Here is a 19,531-nt window from a genome sequence, read left to right as displayed (position 1 = left end):
GGGGGTGGCTTATTTGATGGGGATGCCTTATCATCGGGGAAACACGGTATGTTGTGATCTTATAATAAACACTTGAGAATTTTGAAATAAGTTATTAGATCTGTCACAAAATAAACATCTTCTTACTAGCTAATGTAAGCTATAGTTTCCTGATTAACAGCAGCAAACTAGCTTTGGTACAATCAAGCTTAACCTATAATTAGTGTCACTGTAAGTGATACCACTGTCCTAGCACCATTATAAAGTAATATCGGTCTCCTTTAAAGGCATTTCTTTTGAAGGTGCGGTGACATGCTCCTTAAACAAAAATCCAAGTGCACAGAAAAATTGAAAGTGCAAAACCACAATACAAAAAGTGTTCTAGGGTGCTTTAGGATCCTTTGCAAAGAGGAAACACCTCACGTTCCTGATTCCTAGGGTGTAATGCTCCACACAGGGGATTTGGTAACTTGACCCACCCAGCAGTAACCAGGTGGATCCCGTTTCTTTTGGGCTAGCCATAACCAGCTTGGTTGGGAGGGAAGTTGGGAGTTCCCCCCAAAGGAAGACTCCCACTTGGGGAAAACAATTGACCATAAGGCCAAGAAGTCCCCCACATGAAAAATGTAACAGAATTACAAGCTTAAGATGAATACAGGTATATATAAAGTATTATCTATACTACTGTCTTTTGTTACCCACTTATGATAAACTCAGCCTAGTAGTTGCCTACATATTGGTACTACATTTTATTTCTTTATTGTCAGGAACTAAATTTGTATTTTTGATTTTATGTACACCGTTGTTCTTCTGTGTTTTGTTTGTTGAATTGTGTAAAATTCCTTTATTTTTTTAATAAATTTAAAAAAAACTCACTATTTTTTGAAAAAATACACTTCATAACACATCCTCACATTCATAACACACTAAGTAGATGTTTAAAAAAATTTCCCATTTAGCACTAACCCACAGTCCTAAAAAGAGGCATAGTGATAAATGCAGATAAAAGTGACTCAGCGATGACCAAGCTGCTGGGACACCCCCCCCTTCCCAATTTACCGCAGCTTCAGCACTTCTGAGCCCCTTGGGCACTAACTCTATGTCCCTATGCAATGATAAATTCAATTTTTAATACATTTAGGTTCCCTTTAATTGGATATTATGGCAGATTTGGCTAACAGACAGACTGGAAAGAATCAACTGGACTAATAGAATGGTCAAGCATTGAATGAGTTAAATGTGTGGCATATAAAATCCTCCTGTCATTCAACACAAATTAAAATCTAGCTTTTAATGGTTGCTTATAATTAGCTGTCTCCAGTTCCATTTTTGTAATTAGCTTCCTGGCCCCTTGAGCAGATAAAGGGATGAATATGAGGCAATTTATTTTTAAAGAGATTGTTCTCAGTCTGCCAAACCCAACATAATATCCAATTTAAGGAACCTAAATGTATTAAAAATTGAAAATATGATTGAAAATAAAGAACTTTAAGAAAAGGGTAATTTAACTTTTGATAAAACAGTTTAGTCTGTATTCTGGTATACTTAAAATCCAAGCCTTTGCAAACTCAGTTCTCTATTAGTACCGCATATATAACAAAATGCTAATTTAAAGATAAAATCAAAATGCAAAGTTAGCTTTTCAGTCTGTAAAGCATATCTCCTATTGCACGTTATCAAAGATAACAAATTGCCCTAAATGTTTCACTGGACCAGCAAAATGGAAGCAGTCAGCAAGTTACAGGGCCATAATATCTACAATACATCTACAGTATATATTTAAAATTGGATGTATGTATGTATGTGTGTATGTTACACCATCACTCGAAAACGCATGGAGACATTTCAACCAAACTTGCCATACATATGACTGAGACTCAAGTGAGTGCACCAGTCATCTGTGTATAGCACTGTGCTACCCTGTTTCCCCGATGATAAGACACTGTCTTATTTTTTTTTGAAGGCCAAAATATGCTCTAGGGCTTATTTTCAGGGGGATGCCTTATTTACCCATGAAGAAGACTACAGTACACAGTTATTGGGGGGGGGCTTATTTTTCATTTTTACCTAAAAAGGGGGGGCTGTCTTATTTGATGGCCCTGCCTTATCATCGGGGAAACACGGTATATGTCAGAGCTATATTTGGATGTGTGTATGTAATCACTAGGAAATGCATCGACACATTTCAACCAAACTTGCTAGACCTGAGATGTTAGTGCATCGTTGATCTTTGTGCAGCGCTGTGCTATATGTCAGAGCTATATTTGAATGGATGTATGTATGTATGTGTGTATGTAATCACTAGGAAACACATGGAGACATTTCAACCCAACTTGCTATGTTCCACCATCACTCAGAAACGCAGAAACTTGCTAGACCTTTCACACTGCTGATCTTTGTACAGTGTTATGGTATATGTCAGAGGTATATACATTTATAATAATAGTGTGTGACTGTGGGGGGACATTAGAGTGTCAGCTCCTTTGTACAGAGATTGATGGGTCTAGCTCAGTGTTTCATTGTACAGCACTATGATATATGTCAAAGCTATAGAAAATCTATATATAAAAAACTGTATGTATGTGTGTATGTTCCACCATCACGCGAAAAAGCATTGAGACATTTCAACTAAACTTGCCATACATATGACTGAGACTCATGTGAGTGCACCAGTCATCTTTGTACAGTGCTGTGCTATGTCAGAGATATATTTGGATGTATGTATGTGTGTATGTCATCACTAGGAAACGCATGGAGACATTTTAACCAACTTTGCTATGTTCCACCATTACTCGGAAACGCATAGAGACATTTCAACCAAACTGCTGGACATATGACACCGCTGATCTTTGTACAGCGCTGTGGTATATATCAGAGGTATATAAATGTATATTATTAGTGTCTGACTGTGGGGGGACATTAGAGTGTCAGCTCCTCTGTACAGAGACTGATGGGTCTAGCTCAGTGTTTCATTGTACAGTACTATTGTATTTGTCAGAGCTACAAAAATCCTTATAAATATATATATGTATATGTGTATGTGTATGTATGTATGTATGTATGTATGTTCCACCATCACTTGAAAACACATGGAGACATTTCAACCAAACTTGCCATATATATGACTGAGACTCATGTGAGTGTACTAGTTATCTTTTTTACAACGCTGTGATATATGTCATGTATGTATGTATGTGTGTATGTATTGCTTAGTTACAGTGTGCCTTTTGCTTATATTTTTACATACTTTTTTTTTGGACTTTTTTAAAAATGTCTGGCCTGTAATAATGCCTTACAGAAAACGTCAAAATTGGCCGATTGCAAAAGCAAAAAAATGAAACAACACCGTAGACAAGAAAATCACAAATAGCTTTTTATACTTTTCCTGTATAATATAAGATTGCAATAAATAAATACCTAGTTAAATATAAAGGCTAATGACAAAGTAGTCTGCATATTTAGTTTAGGCAGTCCTGCAGGTTATATTCCCTATTGTTCACCTTTTTATTTCCACAGATGTGGACTGATAGGTACTATGTTCTACATTTGGTGGGACTGCCATCAAAACTAGAAGTTCTGTATAGGCATCTACAATTTTTTTAATTCAGTGGCTGGTGCCAGTTTTCTTAACCCTTTAGTGGTTTTCCGGTTCACAATCCCAAAATCATTTTCCATTAACTTTCTTGTCACAATTGTAGTTTCTCTGCCATTGGCTTGTAGAATTGAAGGTAAACTATTACATATCTTAACACAATAATCATGACAAAATTGACAATTTTAAGAGATCTGATCCCTGTAGGTTACATACAACTCAAAGTTGGGGCAGAACCAGTAGACTTTTTGTTACAAGAGAGAGGCCACAGACACCCCTTTGCCATAAAACCTTCTTCAGTTTTCATCCCTTATTTACTTTCATCATACTTTTCCTCCTTTCTGTTGTTTGCATTCTCACAAGCTTTCTTTGTCAAAAACCTTTCCAAATCTGAATGTTAGGGTCACAAAATGTGATAATAATATATATTTGGCTTAATTCTCAGCTCATGAAGTCATGAGAACATTACTGTGTTTATCTTTTCTATCTTATGTACATTTATCATTATTTGTGCAAACCAACTATAACTACCCTCAGCTGAGTGGTATGTATTGCTTCTTGATCTTTCCTTAAAAATATTAAAAGTTATTGAAAAAAAATAGTTCCATTTTAAATTTGCAGAACAAGAGAAGAAGAATGTATTTTCAAAATCACTAAAAGCTTATTTATAAAATACAGTTAACAAATTTCTATGCATCTCACAAGGAAGGAACATGATTATTCACAAGGTTTCAAAACATTTACGCACCATGGGAAAGAATGCAGTACACTATAATCTATGTGGTCCCTACACAGCTCAGGACTACTCTTCACTTAAGATTCATTGATACTAGAAGACATTTCCATTCAATGCATTTTACTAATTTTACTTATTCTTCTATTGCACATCATACTCCCTGCTGGGATATGATTTTGGTCAGTAGGCCGCTACAAATTAAATTAGCTTTTACTCTACACAGCATAGCTGTGCGCAGCTATGCCTTAAAGAAAGTACACTTCTTTAAGGCATAGCTGCGCATATGAAACCCTGTGACAAGGTCTGCAAAGTTCATGGCCAGATTTGTTTTTTCAGGATAGCAGCTAAAAAAAATTTTTGATACATGACTGGCTGAAGAAATGTGTTATGGCCGAGAAGGTTCTCATTTATTCTGGACATTCTATAATTTATAGTTGTTGGTAAAATCAACTGGAGTTGTTCTTGTAGAGAAGATGTTTTGCAGCCTTCCAAACTGCTTCTTCAGTTTTACATGGCCAAACAATGACCTTTCCTCCAAGCTAAACACACCATTCCATATGTCCACTTCCTCTGTTATGACAAATATAGAACCATGCTTGCTTTCACACATGAATATAGTAATAGTAAGACTTGTGCAACTCAATTCAAACACAAGGCAAAACTATATTGGAATGGAACAGGACTTCCACTTTGATGCAAGCGTGGAACAAACTACTCCAATGTCTTTTATGCCTGTCTAGGTAAATGTTTGTCAGGATGACTTGCAATCCATACACAATATTACTCGAAAGTAATGTAGATTTTCTGACGAATATGACATTTCAAATTTTTAAACCTGTATCTCCTGGCAGCTACAAAATGCATTTTTAAACAGTGAATTCAACTGCCCAGTACTTTAATATTTACATCAACTTATGACACTCAACAAACTACATACAATACAAGCTAAACAATTCAAAACAAAACCCTATATCTTCTCCATACTATACAACGATGTCTTGTACCACGAGCTTGTATCTGCTTTCAAATATACTGTTTAGTATACCACTGAAAATTAAAAGGTACATTATGTGCCCTGGAAACTTTTCCTTATATTTTCCATCTATCTTCTCTTTTGATATACTAATGTACAACCCCCTCTGGAATACATACCCATAATATCCCTAAGATCTGTATTGACTTTGCACCCATGGATATAGACACAGCTTTTTAGTCAAAACATTTGTTTATTCAATGTTTTTTCTGAATTTATTTGCATCGCACATTAAAACATTTGAGCATATAAGAAGACATTTTTATACAAATGTGAAAACTGAGGTATACATGTACGTAGCTTTTGTACCAAACTACCAAACTCAGCTGTTTTCTTAAGTATTCCTAACTTATTCTTATTTAACGTGTTTTGCTTATCTTTAGGATTCTTGTTCATTGCTATGGAAAACAAATGAACGTTTTATTTTGTATTCACCTAATAACTACAATGTTGGCCTTAAATCACCATGTCTGGGCAAAGGTGAAAAGAGTCCTAAAAACTGAAACTTATGATGTATAGTTTATCTTACAGGATGAAAATACATGTTTATCCTGCCAATGACTTGCTCTTACATGCATTGCGCATGTACCAGATCACTATTAAAATTAAAGCCATGTGCATACAGGATACTAAATCCACAGACCCCAGCCATGCAGAACGAAAGAGCAGAAAAGTGGTCACATGACTAGAAAACGGTCTTTAAAAAAAAGGTATTTGTGATCTTTTTATCAGACCTTTTTTGATTGTCAGTGCCATACCCTGCAAATGGACACACCTACTGAATTTTCACTTCAAGTTATCTACTAACATGGGATAGCAATCCCACAATCTTCTCATTTACGGTAAAAGTAAATAATGATTTCATGACTCCAACACCCTACATCCATTTTTCCATCGAGTAAGAATGTCTTTGGAAAATTTTGTCAAGACATTACCATTATCCCCTGATATGCACAAAATAAAAAATGTATGCATGTAGCTATCTATCCTCATTTTTTGGACTAAACCTCTGTAGTTTCTTAACTGGGTCATCCTCGTATATCCAACAGATCCAAGGCCACTTTTTCCTTACAAACTCAGTACAATAAAAACAATGTTAGTTAAAAAAGTTATTTGACGAGTAATTCAGTTTTCACCTACCATTACACCCTAGACTCAACATATATTAAGAACAAGGTTTAATCTTGACAAATGTGAGTAATATGGTGAGATAAAAGCTTGCCTGATCAATGTAAAATGCAGTTCCAGATCGTATCTCTCTCCGCTGTTTAAGATCAGATTCAGTGGTATCTCGGGATAAAGCAATATATTCTACTTCTCTCTTTGTCAGCTCCTGTAACAGGAAAGGTAAAAAGAAAAAAAAGGAATTATCGAACAAAGAAAAAAAAATTATTAGCATACTCACATAGGATTAGAAAATGTCTATATTTTATAAAAGCCTAATTAAACCATTAGTTTTAATCAGCTATGTACAACCAAGGTGCATTAGAAGAGAAGATATTTAATGTTGTTCAGCCCATTCGTTGTCTAAAGTAGTCACAGCCTTATCAAAAGCTTGCTTTCTGTTTATTATTTGGAGAGCTTTGGGCATGTCTACACATGCAGGAACACTGCACAAAGATCACTGCTCTCACACAGAAAGACCCACTCTGAAGCATGCTGGAAGGAGAAAGACTTTTTTTTTTTACTAGGACTATAGCAAAAAAGTAGACTATTTGTTCCCAAGCACCTCAAATGTATTGAACTGAAAAAATGTAGTCCAGTCCAAAAAGGACTTTAGAACACTGGGCAGTCACCACAGGGATAATGAAAACACATAAAGAGGGGGAGGAGATATGGACCCTTTCCCACCTAGGCCATATGGGGAGATCAATCAGACCTCAGGACAACACACCAAAATCACAACTTAAAACAGTGTTTCTCAACCAGTGTTCCTCCAGAGATTGCTAGAAGTTCCATTAGCAATGATCAAGTTATGCCTCTCAAGTCAGTTTTACTGGCACCAATGATCTTTTTGGCTTTATGAAAGGGTGGAATTCTTCCCACTGCCCAGCAACGTAAGAAGCATTCTTCCTACTGACCACAACACAATGTACAGTGAGGTGTGGATATAGTACTTATAGTAGGGGTTACCTGAAGGCCTGAACGTTATTTCAAGGGTCCTGCATGTTAAAAAGGTTGAGAAACAATGCCTTAACGTTTTCACCTTTAATGTATGTAAACTCCTGACTTAAAATAGTACAGCCACCTAAATTCCTCAGTCAAAAGTCAAAAAAGTAAAAAAAAATGCAGCCCCATTTTGGATCAGACAGGTGTAACAGGTTGCAGGAGGAGGAACTTACCAAATATTGCATAGCAATAGAACGCCTTAGGGGACCTGGGGGACCAATGAGGAAGATATCTTGTCCCAAAAGGTCTTTCTGCATTATCCATCTTAGATGCTGGACAGTTGTTTGGCATAGTGGATCAGCAACTACATACAAACAAACAACAACGTTTTAAAGTTTTTATTGAATTTTTCAAATATAATTTAACAATACAAGTTAATAAACAAAGTGGGGGGGAGGGGAATCCAGATGCTCCATATTTTATTATTAAATAGATCCCATTGCCCTATCATTGACTTTGCCTAGGCATCCATGATGTTACAAGTAGGAGGAATTCTTTCCCCAGTTCATTGGAGAACAAAGGGCTAAAATATACTAAATGTCCTCGAGGCAAGAAATGAAACAAGCTCTGATCTGATTTGTTGCAGCTCTTAGGCTACATACACATGTGCAATAATTATCTTTGGAAACAAACGACTAACAACCGATCGTCCGATAATTGTTAACAAAAAAGTAAACAACGACTGGCCAACGATGACCTTCCAGGCGGATTGGATTGGGTCAGATCTATTGTGTGTACAACTGTGTGTCGGATCTATTGTGTGTTCAGTGATCGTGGGTTGTTCTGTGATACACTTTCTCCTGTACACGTCACTTCCTGCATCGTTCAAACAATCGTTTCTAGTGTGTGTATTTATTTGGTGGATTATATTTGAACGATCGTATCATTTCAGCATGTACACAGAATTGTGAACAATACAATAATTCAAAATAATCGTGAATAATCGTTGATTGGCAGTTAATCATTGGTTTTCTAACGACAATTATTGCACGTGTATACGTAGCCATAATGCAGCCTAGCTTTCAGACCATGAAGGTAAAACCACCCCCTCTCTTTATGGCAGCACTTGTGTAATACCAGAACTCCTCCAAAAATTGAGTGTTTATTTCTCATACTCCTTTTGTCTTTTCAATCCTGAATAAATATTTAAAAGCTGGTATAACAAAGATTTGTCAACTTTAGACTTTTTTTAACGACAATGGGAACGGAGAATTGACCAGCTTTAAGATCACGAACTCATAAATAATTCATCTTCAAAAATAAGTGCACTGTTTGGTAAGTGTTGGAGGATAAGATTAGATATGTAGATTTAAATAGTTTATATAGAGATAAAGCAAAAGTAATTATGTACTATAGGGGAATGCAAGTAAATTATCAAAAGTGTAGCAAAATATATTGTATTAAAATATTAACTACAGTTTATTCATGACTTTGGGGAAAATTTCCATGGCTAAAACCAATCAATTAAGAACCATTTCCAGCCTGAAGTAAAATTAAATTAAGCTTACAAAAGTAATTATTAAATAATCTCAAGGGCCTCTGGTTTTCAATGACTTGGAGATCCTCTAAACACTGGAGCAGGAGGAATCATATGGACTGCAAATGAAAGGATAAAAAGATTCAGGATGCAAAAAGTTTTTTTTATCCTTAAATAAAAGATGTGGTTAGTCGGTGGATTTTTGTTCCGTATATTTTTTTGGATTTCTATGCATCTGATTCATGCGTGAATCTTTTCTACTGTTTGTAAATTGTATTGTCCGTGACCCTTCTCAAAAAAGTTTAAATGAAAAAAAAAAAAAAAAAAGATGTAGGTAGTCACATAATGTCTAAGGCATGTGTACACAAGCACCTGTTCCCAGCAGGTGACGTGGATTTACTTGAGGCAGAATCTAGGTGACAAGTCTTCACCAGAAAACCCTGCAAGGGGTGATGGGCCACAGGCTACTTTGTGCAAGGATGTCACCAGGTTGTGGCTCCCAGGCTCTCCCTACCAGGGGCGAGCAAGATGAGACAGCTGCTATGGGGATCTGCAAGCGGGGAGCTTAATGTAATCTGGAATCCATTCCTTCACCCTAAGCAATGAGTACAGGGGACGCCAACGGCTTCTGGACTGAGCTCTTCGCCGAATGCATCAGACGGAATCCAGAGATCAGAGGGATCACTGCACCAGGTCCAGACAGAAGGGAAGCGAAGTGCTCGCTCTACATGGACGACATGACGGTGTTCTGCGCGGACAAGCGTTCCATCGACGTGCTCGTCCAGATCTGCGAAGACTTCTGCCGAGCTTCGGGGGCAAAAATCAACTGCGGGAAGTCGGAAGCCATGCTCTTCGGGAATTGGTACCTGCCTTCCTCTTCGACCATCCCCTTCAACATCCAACCGGACTTCATCAAGATGCTTGGCGTCTGGTTCGGGAAGGAAGGAGCAGCCCTGAAGTCTTGGGAAGAGAGGCTGTCGAAAATGGAGCAAAATTTCGGCCTCTGGAGCCTCAGAGACCTCACCATCGAAGGGAAGACGCTAGTACTCGGCAACGAGATCCTCCCTGTGTTGCAGTACCTCGCCCAAGCCTGGCCCCCTCGCACCAACACCTGCAAGGCCATCACGAGGGCGACCTTCCACTTCATCTGGGGCTCAAAGATGGACCAAGTAAAGAGAACGACCATGTTCAAAGAACAAGGAGTTCCGGACATCGCGACGATGCTAAGGATCTTCTTCGCCTGCAACGCCGTAAGAAGGACACTGGTGGATAGATCTTTGACTCCTGCAGGGAACGCCATGTCAAGATTCTTCCTCCTCCCACTCTGGAGGAGCCTAGGATGGGACAGGTGGGACAGCTCCGTGCCGTACAACTGGGACACACCTTGGTTCTACTTGGACAACTTCAAGTTCATCAAGGAGAATGAGCTGCAGGGCGTCAGGCCCGACCTGCGGAAGCCGAAGACCATCTACAAGCAAATCCGTGGAAAGGACTCAATGGAACCTGTTCCGGGTAGAAACGCAGTCACCTGCGACGAAATCTGGATCAACATTGGGTCCAAAAGACTTACCAACAGGCACCGGGATTTGGCCTGGATGGGGGTCCAAGGAGGACTGCCCTTGAGAACTTTCATGCATGCCAGGAACTTATGTAGGTACAGACACTCCCCCTTCTGCGTCATCGAAGAGGAGACGGCCATGCACGTCTTCTGGCAGTGCCCCTACGCAAAAGCCGTGTTGAAGACCATGGAACAGGAACTGAGCCAATTCGTCCCGAGAACAGCCATCACGTACTGCGCTATGCTGTATGGTCTGTTCCACGGCGAATTCACGGAAGAAGAAGTCGAAGGAGCTTGGAGGGTACACCCTCATGGATTTTCCAGGAGAGGAAGAGGACGTCTGAGAAGGCCCCCCTTCCTCCCCCCCTCCCCAAGACCCCCCCCCCCAAGTTCCCTTCAGAAATGTTTAAAAGTGTGAAAAGTGTGTAATTAGTTTTGTAAGAGCTCAAAAAAAGCATCGGGCCTGGACGAGCTCTTAGGGATGGTTTCAGACTAGTTTAAGGTGTGGATTGACAATCTGTTGGGGTGGTTTGCGGCACAAAGACGCAGTATGAAGGGATGTATGTATTTATTTGCGAGTGTGTTGTGGGGGATTGTAATGTAGTGTTATGCGCTGCGTCGCAATTCCATGTATGTATGAACCCTGATTGTATTGTTTTAGAAATATGTGATTAATAAAGCAATTTATTCAATTAAAAAATGAGTACAGGGGTACCTAGTGCCCATTACCAGTAAGGGCTAAATCAAGCCTAGAAAAAAAACACAACAAAGAAGGAAAAAAAATATCTTTTTATTCTCTTTTGACTATTATATTTACCCTTGCAGGTTCCAAACATAAGATACTACAAAGGTACATCCTGCAAAGACAGCTCTATGCTCCATTATGAAAGTACTAGATGGAAACCTGCATCGTTTACTTGTGACTTTTTTTCTACACTCTACCAATAATTCACTGAAATATTTATACTTTATTGTGTTTACCTCTAGGCTTGACTTAATGTTTTCTGGGTTTTATGGCTAGGAATGTCCAAGTTATTTATGCAAATTATTATTTTAAGCTACAATTGTCTCCCCAGCCTACTTCCATACAATTGATTTTCTGCTGTGGAATTTTTTATTGTAAGGATGTGTCACATTTGCAGAAATAGTTTTGCTTGACTTAAAGATAAAAAACTATTGTATACGAAGGCATTGGGATTCTAATTATTGAGGTCATTAGCCCAAGATTGCTGTCAAAAAACTTTTTGGCCTTTTATACCAAAAGCTGTAAACTTAAGAGTTGCTTTAAGGAGCTGTGTAACTTTAATTAAGGCATCCTGGAATATTTAGCAGACTATGAGCTGAAATTATTTAAAACAAAGCAAGCCAATAAAAACCAACCTTTAAATCAGCATCTTAAATTCTCCTTAAACAAACTTATTGCTAAACAGTTTTAAGACTAAAATTGCCAGGATGTTGAGTACTATATCATAATTAGTATTGTACAGAAGATAATCATTTAAATAAAAGCTTTAGACTATAACAATAATACAAAAATAAAGATTTTTTTTTTACAATTGGTTGGTGTCAAAAAAATTAGATAACATTATATATTGAAAACTAACTCTAAAATCATAGCTAAATAACATTGTATACATTCTTTGCAAAGAAAGAGAAGCAACTTTTACCGGATGTAAAGAAATGTGTAATGTTTTCAGCACCACAGACAGCAGCTTAAGACATGTAATAGATAGATAATTAGATAACATGGTATTTTAAATAATTAATTACATGTCATGCATTATTGTACACACCAGTTATAATTTTAAATAGAACATTTTCTGTGTAAGCTAATTTCACTTCTGCAGCACTTTGAACTTGCTCCCAGGCATATTCCTCAAGCATAAGAGATATCTGACCTAGCAGTTGTTGGCATGAAACATACATTGGATTGTTGCTTGTCGAGGGTAGGAAAACCCAGTGCACAGTATACCTTTACCGATATCACCAACCAATTACAGTAGTAAGTATTTCTAAATGTTTAATGTCTAAAGTGTATCATGAACTATTTTTTCATTGTTTTCAATAAACTAGTTGTAAAACTTTACAATCAGTGAAAAACATAAAGGAACCTTTTCAGGAAATATTATGGGGGCTGCTGCTTGCTTTTGGGGTTCCTAACACCATGTCTGTTTCGATAAATAAACCAAAGCAGTGAAGAAAAAGAGGAAAAGCCTTGAAACTTCTTTCTTAAAAAACAAATCAGCAATGGAATTTACAAGACAATACTTTTACAATGAATTTACACAGGTCCTTGTAAATAAGTTAGGGTTTTTTTTTTTCAACTTCCTAAGCGACAACTCTAGACAAAAAAAAACCCTACATTCTGTCAAGGTTCACAATGATTTTTTTGCTGTAGCTTCTAAAACTGTTAGTTAGTCTTCATATTAATCTATTTTTGTAACCTATTGGATCCTAAACCTGGACTGTGCACAGAACATTGCTCCATCCCTAGTATGTTTCCTATTAGCTAATATTTATATTACCTAATTAACTAATATTTGTTAATGACCTGCTGCATTTATATCCATTACCTGCTGCATTATATCCATCATGACTGGTCAGTGAGGCTGTCTACAAAATTGATAGGACAATGGTAACCATAATTGCACACTAATAAAAATTATAACCTATAATGAGAAAAAGAATTCTGAATTCAAAATGAATAGTTGTTATGCATTAGACTGACATTTGTGGCACGTATCTGAGTGAATTTGAAACAATTGATACTAAGAAACAATGACACAGACTTTGCCACGTTTTGCAAAATACCTGTGTTTGTTTTGAAATCCTTCAACAAAGAATTGGACCATTCCATATACATGTAACCTGAATGGAAGTTATGGGTTCTATAAAGTGTGGAAGAGTAAATTGGCACAGACAGATCTACTATTCACTATTGCTTTTTAATGCTTTCGGAAGACTGTTCACTTGTAATTTATGAACCCTTTGTGTGATCCATAGGAAAAATCATAATAATATTAATGCTCCAGTATTTTCTGCCATACAGCATATAAAAAACTGCCATCACAAATGTCTTATATAGCATGAATTTACGTATATCATTTACAACTGGGTCATGCCCAGAAACTATTACTCTGCTCAAAAAGAATATTTTTATAGAGTCGTTCATTAATTTTTGCATAAGCTGAATTCCAAGAGAAAAACAAATTAGGTTAGAGCTGCTTAAAGCTGTAGGTCTCATGGGGGAAGGGGTGGTGAACTGCTGTAGGCACATTAAGTACTAAAGACGTTTATGCAGAGCATCTTCCTTAACATATTATAAGAGGAAAATTTAACCACAATCAGGCTTCCAAATCAAACCAATTGCTAATATTCTGCAAGGAATGTCCATTAAGTAAATACACTGTAACAACAAAAAGAGCATTGTATTTATTATTTTTTTCATGAAGATTTGTAAAGTTGTTATGTATGATTTGCATACAAAATCAATAAATAAAACCTTACAAGCAAAACAGAATTGATCTTGAAAATAATATGTAACAAGTAGACTGGACCTAAATGGGTCTAACTTTGGAGCAAATTGGTTTATCCTGAATAGGCTCTCTGTATTCGTCACAGACTGCAGCAGTCAGAGTGAATGGTTCCTACTAATTTTATTTCCATCTCTAACAGTACACATCAGGGATGTCCGTTGTAACTCTCATATTCATACTGACACTGAGACCACTTATAAGAACCATCTGCTCTGACTCTGACATCACAGATCTTCAGGTGCCAGAATTGCACCTTAAAGTGTATATATGCCAAGGATCTCATTTTTACTCTACCTAATGCCATTGTGTCTTTACCTAACCTGGTTAGGTTATTGCAAGTGTTTGGTGCTCTATCTAACTTTAAAATATGTTTTTCTAAATCGGAAGCATGCAACATTGATATCATCTTTAGAAGCCCATTTAGCTTGGTCTTTTGCATTTATTTAGGTGATCACCTGGAGCCATCCAGTTCTTAGGTACAACAATACCAGGGAACCTGTCCGGGGTTTTTTACTTAAATTTCTGCCCATTGTTAACTAAGATTAAGATGAACCTGAAGAGATGGGGGTCTGCCACATTTTCTTGGTTTGGATGAATATATTGAAAAATTATGTTTCACCTGGGATATTGTATTTGTTTCAAGCTTTATTAGCAAGAATACAGAGATCCTTTATTTTACTTAGCTTAACTATTTTTTTTTTTTTTTATTTGATGAGGGGGTAGTCCTTGCCTGAGGAACAGCTTGTTGCATTGTGCTAAATCTCTTTTAAACAGTGTTTTAAAGAATGAACTAGTTTTATGTCTTTGCAACCAGAGAAAAACATAAAGAGAACTTTTCAGAAAATATTATTTTCAGGGGGCTGCGGCTTGCTTTTGGGGTTTCAAGCTCCATGTCTGTTTCAATAATTAAACCAAATCAATGAAGAATAGGAAGAAAAGCCTTAGAACTTCTGCCTTAAAAAACAAATCAGCAATGGAACTTACTAGACACTACTTGTACATTTGGTTTACACAGGTCCCTGTAAAAAAGTTAGGGCTTTTTTTTCAACTTCCTAAGCATCAACTCTAGATAAAAAAAAGTTTTATGTACCTAGAAAGAAAAATCCCCCTTACATCCTGTCAAGGTTCACAATGATTTTTTTTTTTTTTTTGGTTTCTACAACTGTATTAGTTTCATATCAATCTATTTGTGTAGCCTTTTGGATTCTTAACCTGGACTGCACAGAACGTTGATCCATCCTTAATATGTTTCCAATTGGTACAAAAATAAAAATTAAATAAAAAAAAAGAAAAAACTAAAATTTTCTAAGACCTGCTCCATTTTCAGTGAGGCTGTCTATCACATTGATGGGACAATGGTGACCATAATGTACAAGGGAATGAGGTCAAGCATGGGGCCATGGGGGTTTCCAACTATATGTTCTCCCACCTTGTAAGAGTCAAAAATTGGTGCAGACATGCAGTCTACAATCTGTATTGTTGGTGCAGACATTCTGCAAGGTTGCCCTAAGTCTCACATTGCACCTCTACAGAAACTAAAAAAAAAACATGGTGGGCATGACTTTGTATATATGCCATAGATATTTTAGTGGGGCCTCCATATGCTGGTCTATTACCACTATTTCCATTATTATGATAATTGGGAATCCTATTTTTCCTCCAGGGCAGGAGGACCCTGTCTTTAAAAGGCTAGGCAATATGCCCCATATGTTTTGGTCTTGTCTTGCCCCAGATATTTTCTGGAAAACAGTAGTTCTTATTGCCGATAAGATCTCTGATTTCAAGGCTCCTTATGATCCAGCTTTTCTCCCCCACCATCACAATCATATCCCTACAAAGCAGTAGAAAAAGTTAATCCTCAGGCATCTACAGTTAGGTCCATAAATATTTGGACAGAGACAGCTTTTTTCTAATTTTGGTTCTGTACATTACCACAGTAATTTTAAATGAAACAACTCAGATGCAGTTGAACTTCAGACTTTTAGCTTTAATTCAGTGGGTTGAACAAAAAGATTGCATAAAAATGTGAGTAACTAAAGCTTTTTTTTTACACAATCACTTCATTTCAGGAGCTCAAAAGTAATTGGACAATTGACTCAAAGGCTACTTCATGAGCTGGTGTGGGCGATTCCTTTGTTATGTCATTATCAATTTAGCAGATAAAAGGCAAATCACCTTATCTGAACCTAATTGAGCATGCATTTTACTTTGAAAGACCCACAAACAGCAACTGAAAGCCGCTGCAGAAAAGGTCTGGCAGAGCATTAAAAAGGAGGAAACCCAGCATCTGGTGATGTCCATGAGTTCAAGACAACAGGCTGTCATTGCCAGCAAAGGGTTTTCAACCAAGTATTAGAACTGAGCATTTTATTTTCAGCTTTTTAATTTGTCCAAATACTTTTGAACCCCTGAAATGAAGTGATTGTGTTAAAAAAGGCTTTCGTTCCTCACATTTTTATGCAATCTTTTTGTTCAACCCATTGAATTAAAGCTGAAAGTCTGCAGTTCAACTGCATCTAAGTTGTTTCATTTTAAAATTAATTGTAGTAATGTATGGAACCAAAATTAGAAAAAAGTTGTCTCTGTCCAAATATTTATGGACCTAACTGTAAACACGGAGCAAGGTTGTATGTTTGCCTCTTTTATGGGCAAAATATGCCACCCTCCTGTGCAGTTGTGGTTAAGCCTAGTGAATGAGATTATGCTAATGGTTTTATCTCAGCTTAACCATTCAAACTACAAACACCCAATTTTACATGTTGTAGTATGCAGTGCAGAAATTTTTGGACTCTGCGGACAATAAATACTTTAACCCTGTGTAGATGTGGTTGTATTATTGGACAGTCCTGACCCTAGTGGGAATACTCCCACTATTCCCCTTCCACTATTTCTGGATGTTTCTTGATTTGTTTTCAGTTTCATTGACCTTATACCAGTTATGTTCCTCGAACTTTTAGTTCCTGATTTTCTTTACCTATGTATGTAGATCATTTTCATGGACTTTACACAGTTTTGATACTGCTTTTTGTTGGTTATTATTAACATTACATGTTTCTTATGTGTGCCTTTATATGCTGATTTTGTATATTTTGTAAGTCAACATCGCTGATGAATCCACCACATTAATCTGCCTAATCTGCATTTTTCTTCTCCTCTGCAACAGGTATGTCACCCATTCTGACTGCTTTCATGAACTGCTTTATCTATTTATCTTGCAATTCAATCTGTATCTGACTGTGTATGGTATGTCCACAATTTTAGATGGACTTATTGCACAAATTTGAATTTGGCCATTATCTGTTTAACTATCCCTTTGTTCCAGTTGACTACACATTATTATTTATTGCCCTGTTAACCCCCTCCCTACCCAGGTTCAACTGATCTCCCAAATCCCTTGTTACATGCATCAGTTCAGCCATATCAGGGCCCAAAAGCAATACTATTTGCTGCTGCTCATATTGACTTCAGTTTGCCACATAGTTGAATGTACTCCTGTGATTTACCATTATCTGTTACAATGTATCATTCTCAACCTACTCTCTTCAGTTTTCTTCCCTTTTCTCCCTAGTCTGTTAAATCCTTATCTGCCTGCTCACTTTCTCACACCTGCTTTTTATCACTGTACTCCTGCACATTTTTCTCCACTGCTACTTGCCGGTGACATCTCACCCAACCCTACCCCCCTCCTCCCCACACAGCCTCTCTCTTCCCTACCCTTTCAGCAAGATACTCCTTCTTCCTAACATTGTTCCCATTCGCCATACTGATAAGTGCTTACCTTCTTTATTAGGGTTTATATGTTAGCCATAAACTAACCTCTATCCACTATCTTCTATTGAATTCTCTGAACTTCCTGGCTCTCATTGAAACTTGGCCTTCCTCCTCAGACTCTGCCTCTGATACTGCACTCTTCGATAGAGGCCCACACTTCACACGTACCCCCAGACCTGGCAGGAGAGTAGGTGGTGGTGTGGATATTATCATTATCTCCCTCAACTATACATACAGAGTCCTTCTTACGCCTCCCTCAGTTTAACCTAATTTGAAGTTTTTTCTGCCCCCACCCCTAATTGGTGCTGTTATCTACTGACACAACCTCCCCCCCCAAGCCCAGTTTCCCAATTTTTGGACAACTTTTTCTCTGGGCTTCCACATATTCTTTTCCATGACCTTCCCACCCTCACCTTCACCTTTAGTGACTTTAATGTTTCATTGGCTGACACCAACCATCCATCCAGCCAAACCACTCTCCATTACCTCCTCCTTTTTACTTACACAGAACATAAACAGCACCACACATATCACCAAACACACTTTAGACTTGGTATTTTTCAAACTCTGCAACCTGACCCACCTTGACAACTCACTATTTCCCTTTTTTGACCACAACCTCCTCAACATCAATCTAGTTCTTGCCCCCCTTTGCTACATCCCAGGACCCCTTTCACCTTTCATCACTAACCTCCCTTAGCCTTGTTAATGTGGATGAAGACTCTCCTCACTTCTCCCGTCATCCCCATCTACTACCTGTCCGCTTGACCCAAACCGCTCTGATCTACTCTGTGTCCATTTCTCCACCCTGGCGCCAGCACTAACCAAACTATTCAACCTTTTCCTTTCTACTGGCATCTCTCCCTACACTTTCAAACATGCCATTATTCTCTCTATCCTGAAGAAACCCTCCCTGCTTTCTAGCTTCTGTCCTATCTCCCTCCTCCCATATGTTTTCAAATTTCTTGAGCACCTTGTCCATAAATGACAAACCGACTCTGAACACCAACTCTCTCCTCGACCCACTCCAGTCTGGCTTTCAAGCTGCCCATTCCACTGAAACAGCCCTCACTAAAGTGGCAATGACCTCCTCAGAGCTAAGTCACAAGGCAAATTTTCCCTCCTCCTAGATCTTTTCTCTACTGTATACTGTTGATCATCCCCTTCTAATACAAATCATGAACTCCATTGGTATCAGTGACACTGCTCTTTTGGTTTGCTTCCTACCTGTCTAACTGCTCCTTTTAAGTTTCTTTCAGTCAGCCTTTCAACCTGTTCTCTTTTCTCTCTACACCTCCTCACTCAGCAGTCTCCTATGGTTTATGTCACACTTAACTCTTCCTCACTAAAGTGCAGACGCTCGTCTCCTGCTGATGGACGCAGTTCTGACGCTGGGCGTGCCTCTGTTTCAAAGCTTTATCAATTCTGTCCAATCCGCTGGCCAATCAGAAAATAGCCTTGACCAGCCCTGGCTATTTAGCTAGCTCACACACTACACTTAGTGTTCATACAACATGTCTCCATTGTGAGGAGCCCCTAGTTCTGTTGGGCTAGTTCCTGTTCACCTGGTGCTTAATTCAATGTTTCCAATGTCCAGCTTCTGGTAACCCCTCATTGTCCAGTCCGTTGGTTCCCAGCCAACTTCCTGTGCTGTTCCAGTGTTCCTGTCTGTCTGTGGAT

General features: G+C 38.0%; 1 protein-coding gene across 1 annotated transcript in view; it reads right to left on the bottom strand.

Annotated features, from left to right (window-relative positions):
* VWA8 (von Willebrand factor A domain containing 8) overlaps positions 1–19,531 on the bottom strand; it is a 197,537-nt gene that overhangs the window by 166,030 nt on the left and 11,976 nt on the right. The window contains exons 4-5 of the mRNA XM_072410304.1: positions 7,683–7,813; positions 6,563–6,673 (exon numbers count right to left, since the gene is read on the bottom strand). Coding sequence (XP_072266405.1) covers positions 6,563–6,673; positions 7,683–7,813 — 242 coding nt within the window. The remainder of the gene's footprint in view (positions 1–6,562; positions 6,674–7,682; positions 7,814–19,531) is intronic.

This window comes from Pyxicephalus adspersus, chromosome 1, assembly GCF_032062135.1.
Source record: "Pyxicephalus adspersus chromosome 1, UCB_Pads_2.0, whole genome shotgun sequence".
Classification (NCBI taxonomy): Eukaryota; Metazoa; Chordata; class Amphibia; order Anura; family Pyxicephalidae; genus Pyxicephalus; species Pyxicephalus adspersus.
Note: the sequence above shows the minus strand (reverse complement) of the source record. Positions and strands in the feature narration are given on the sequence as shown.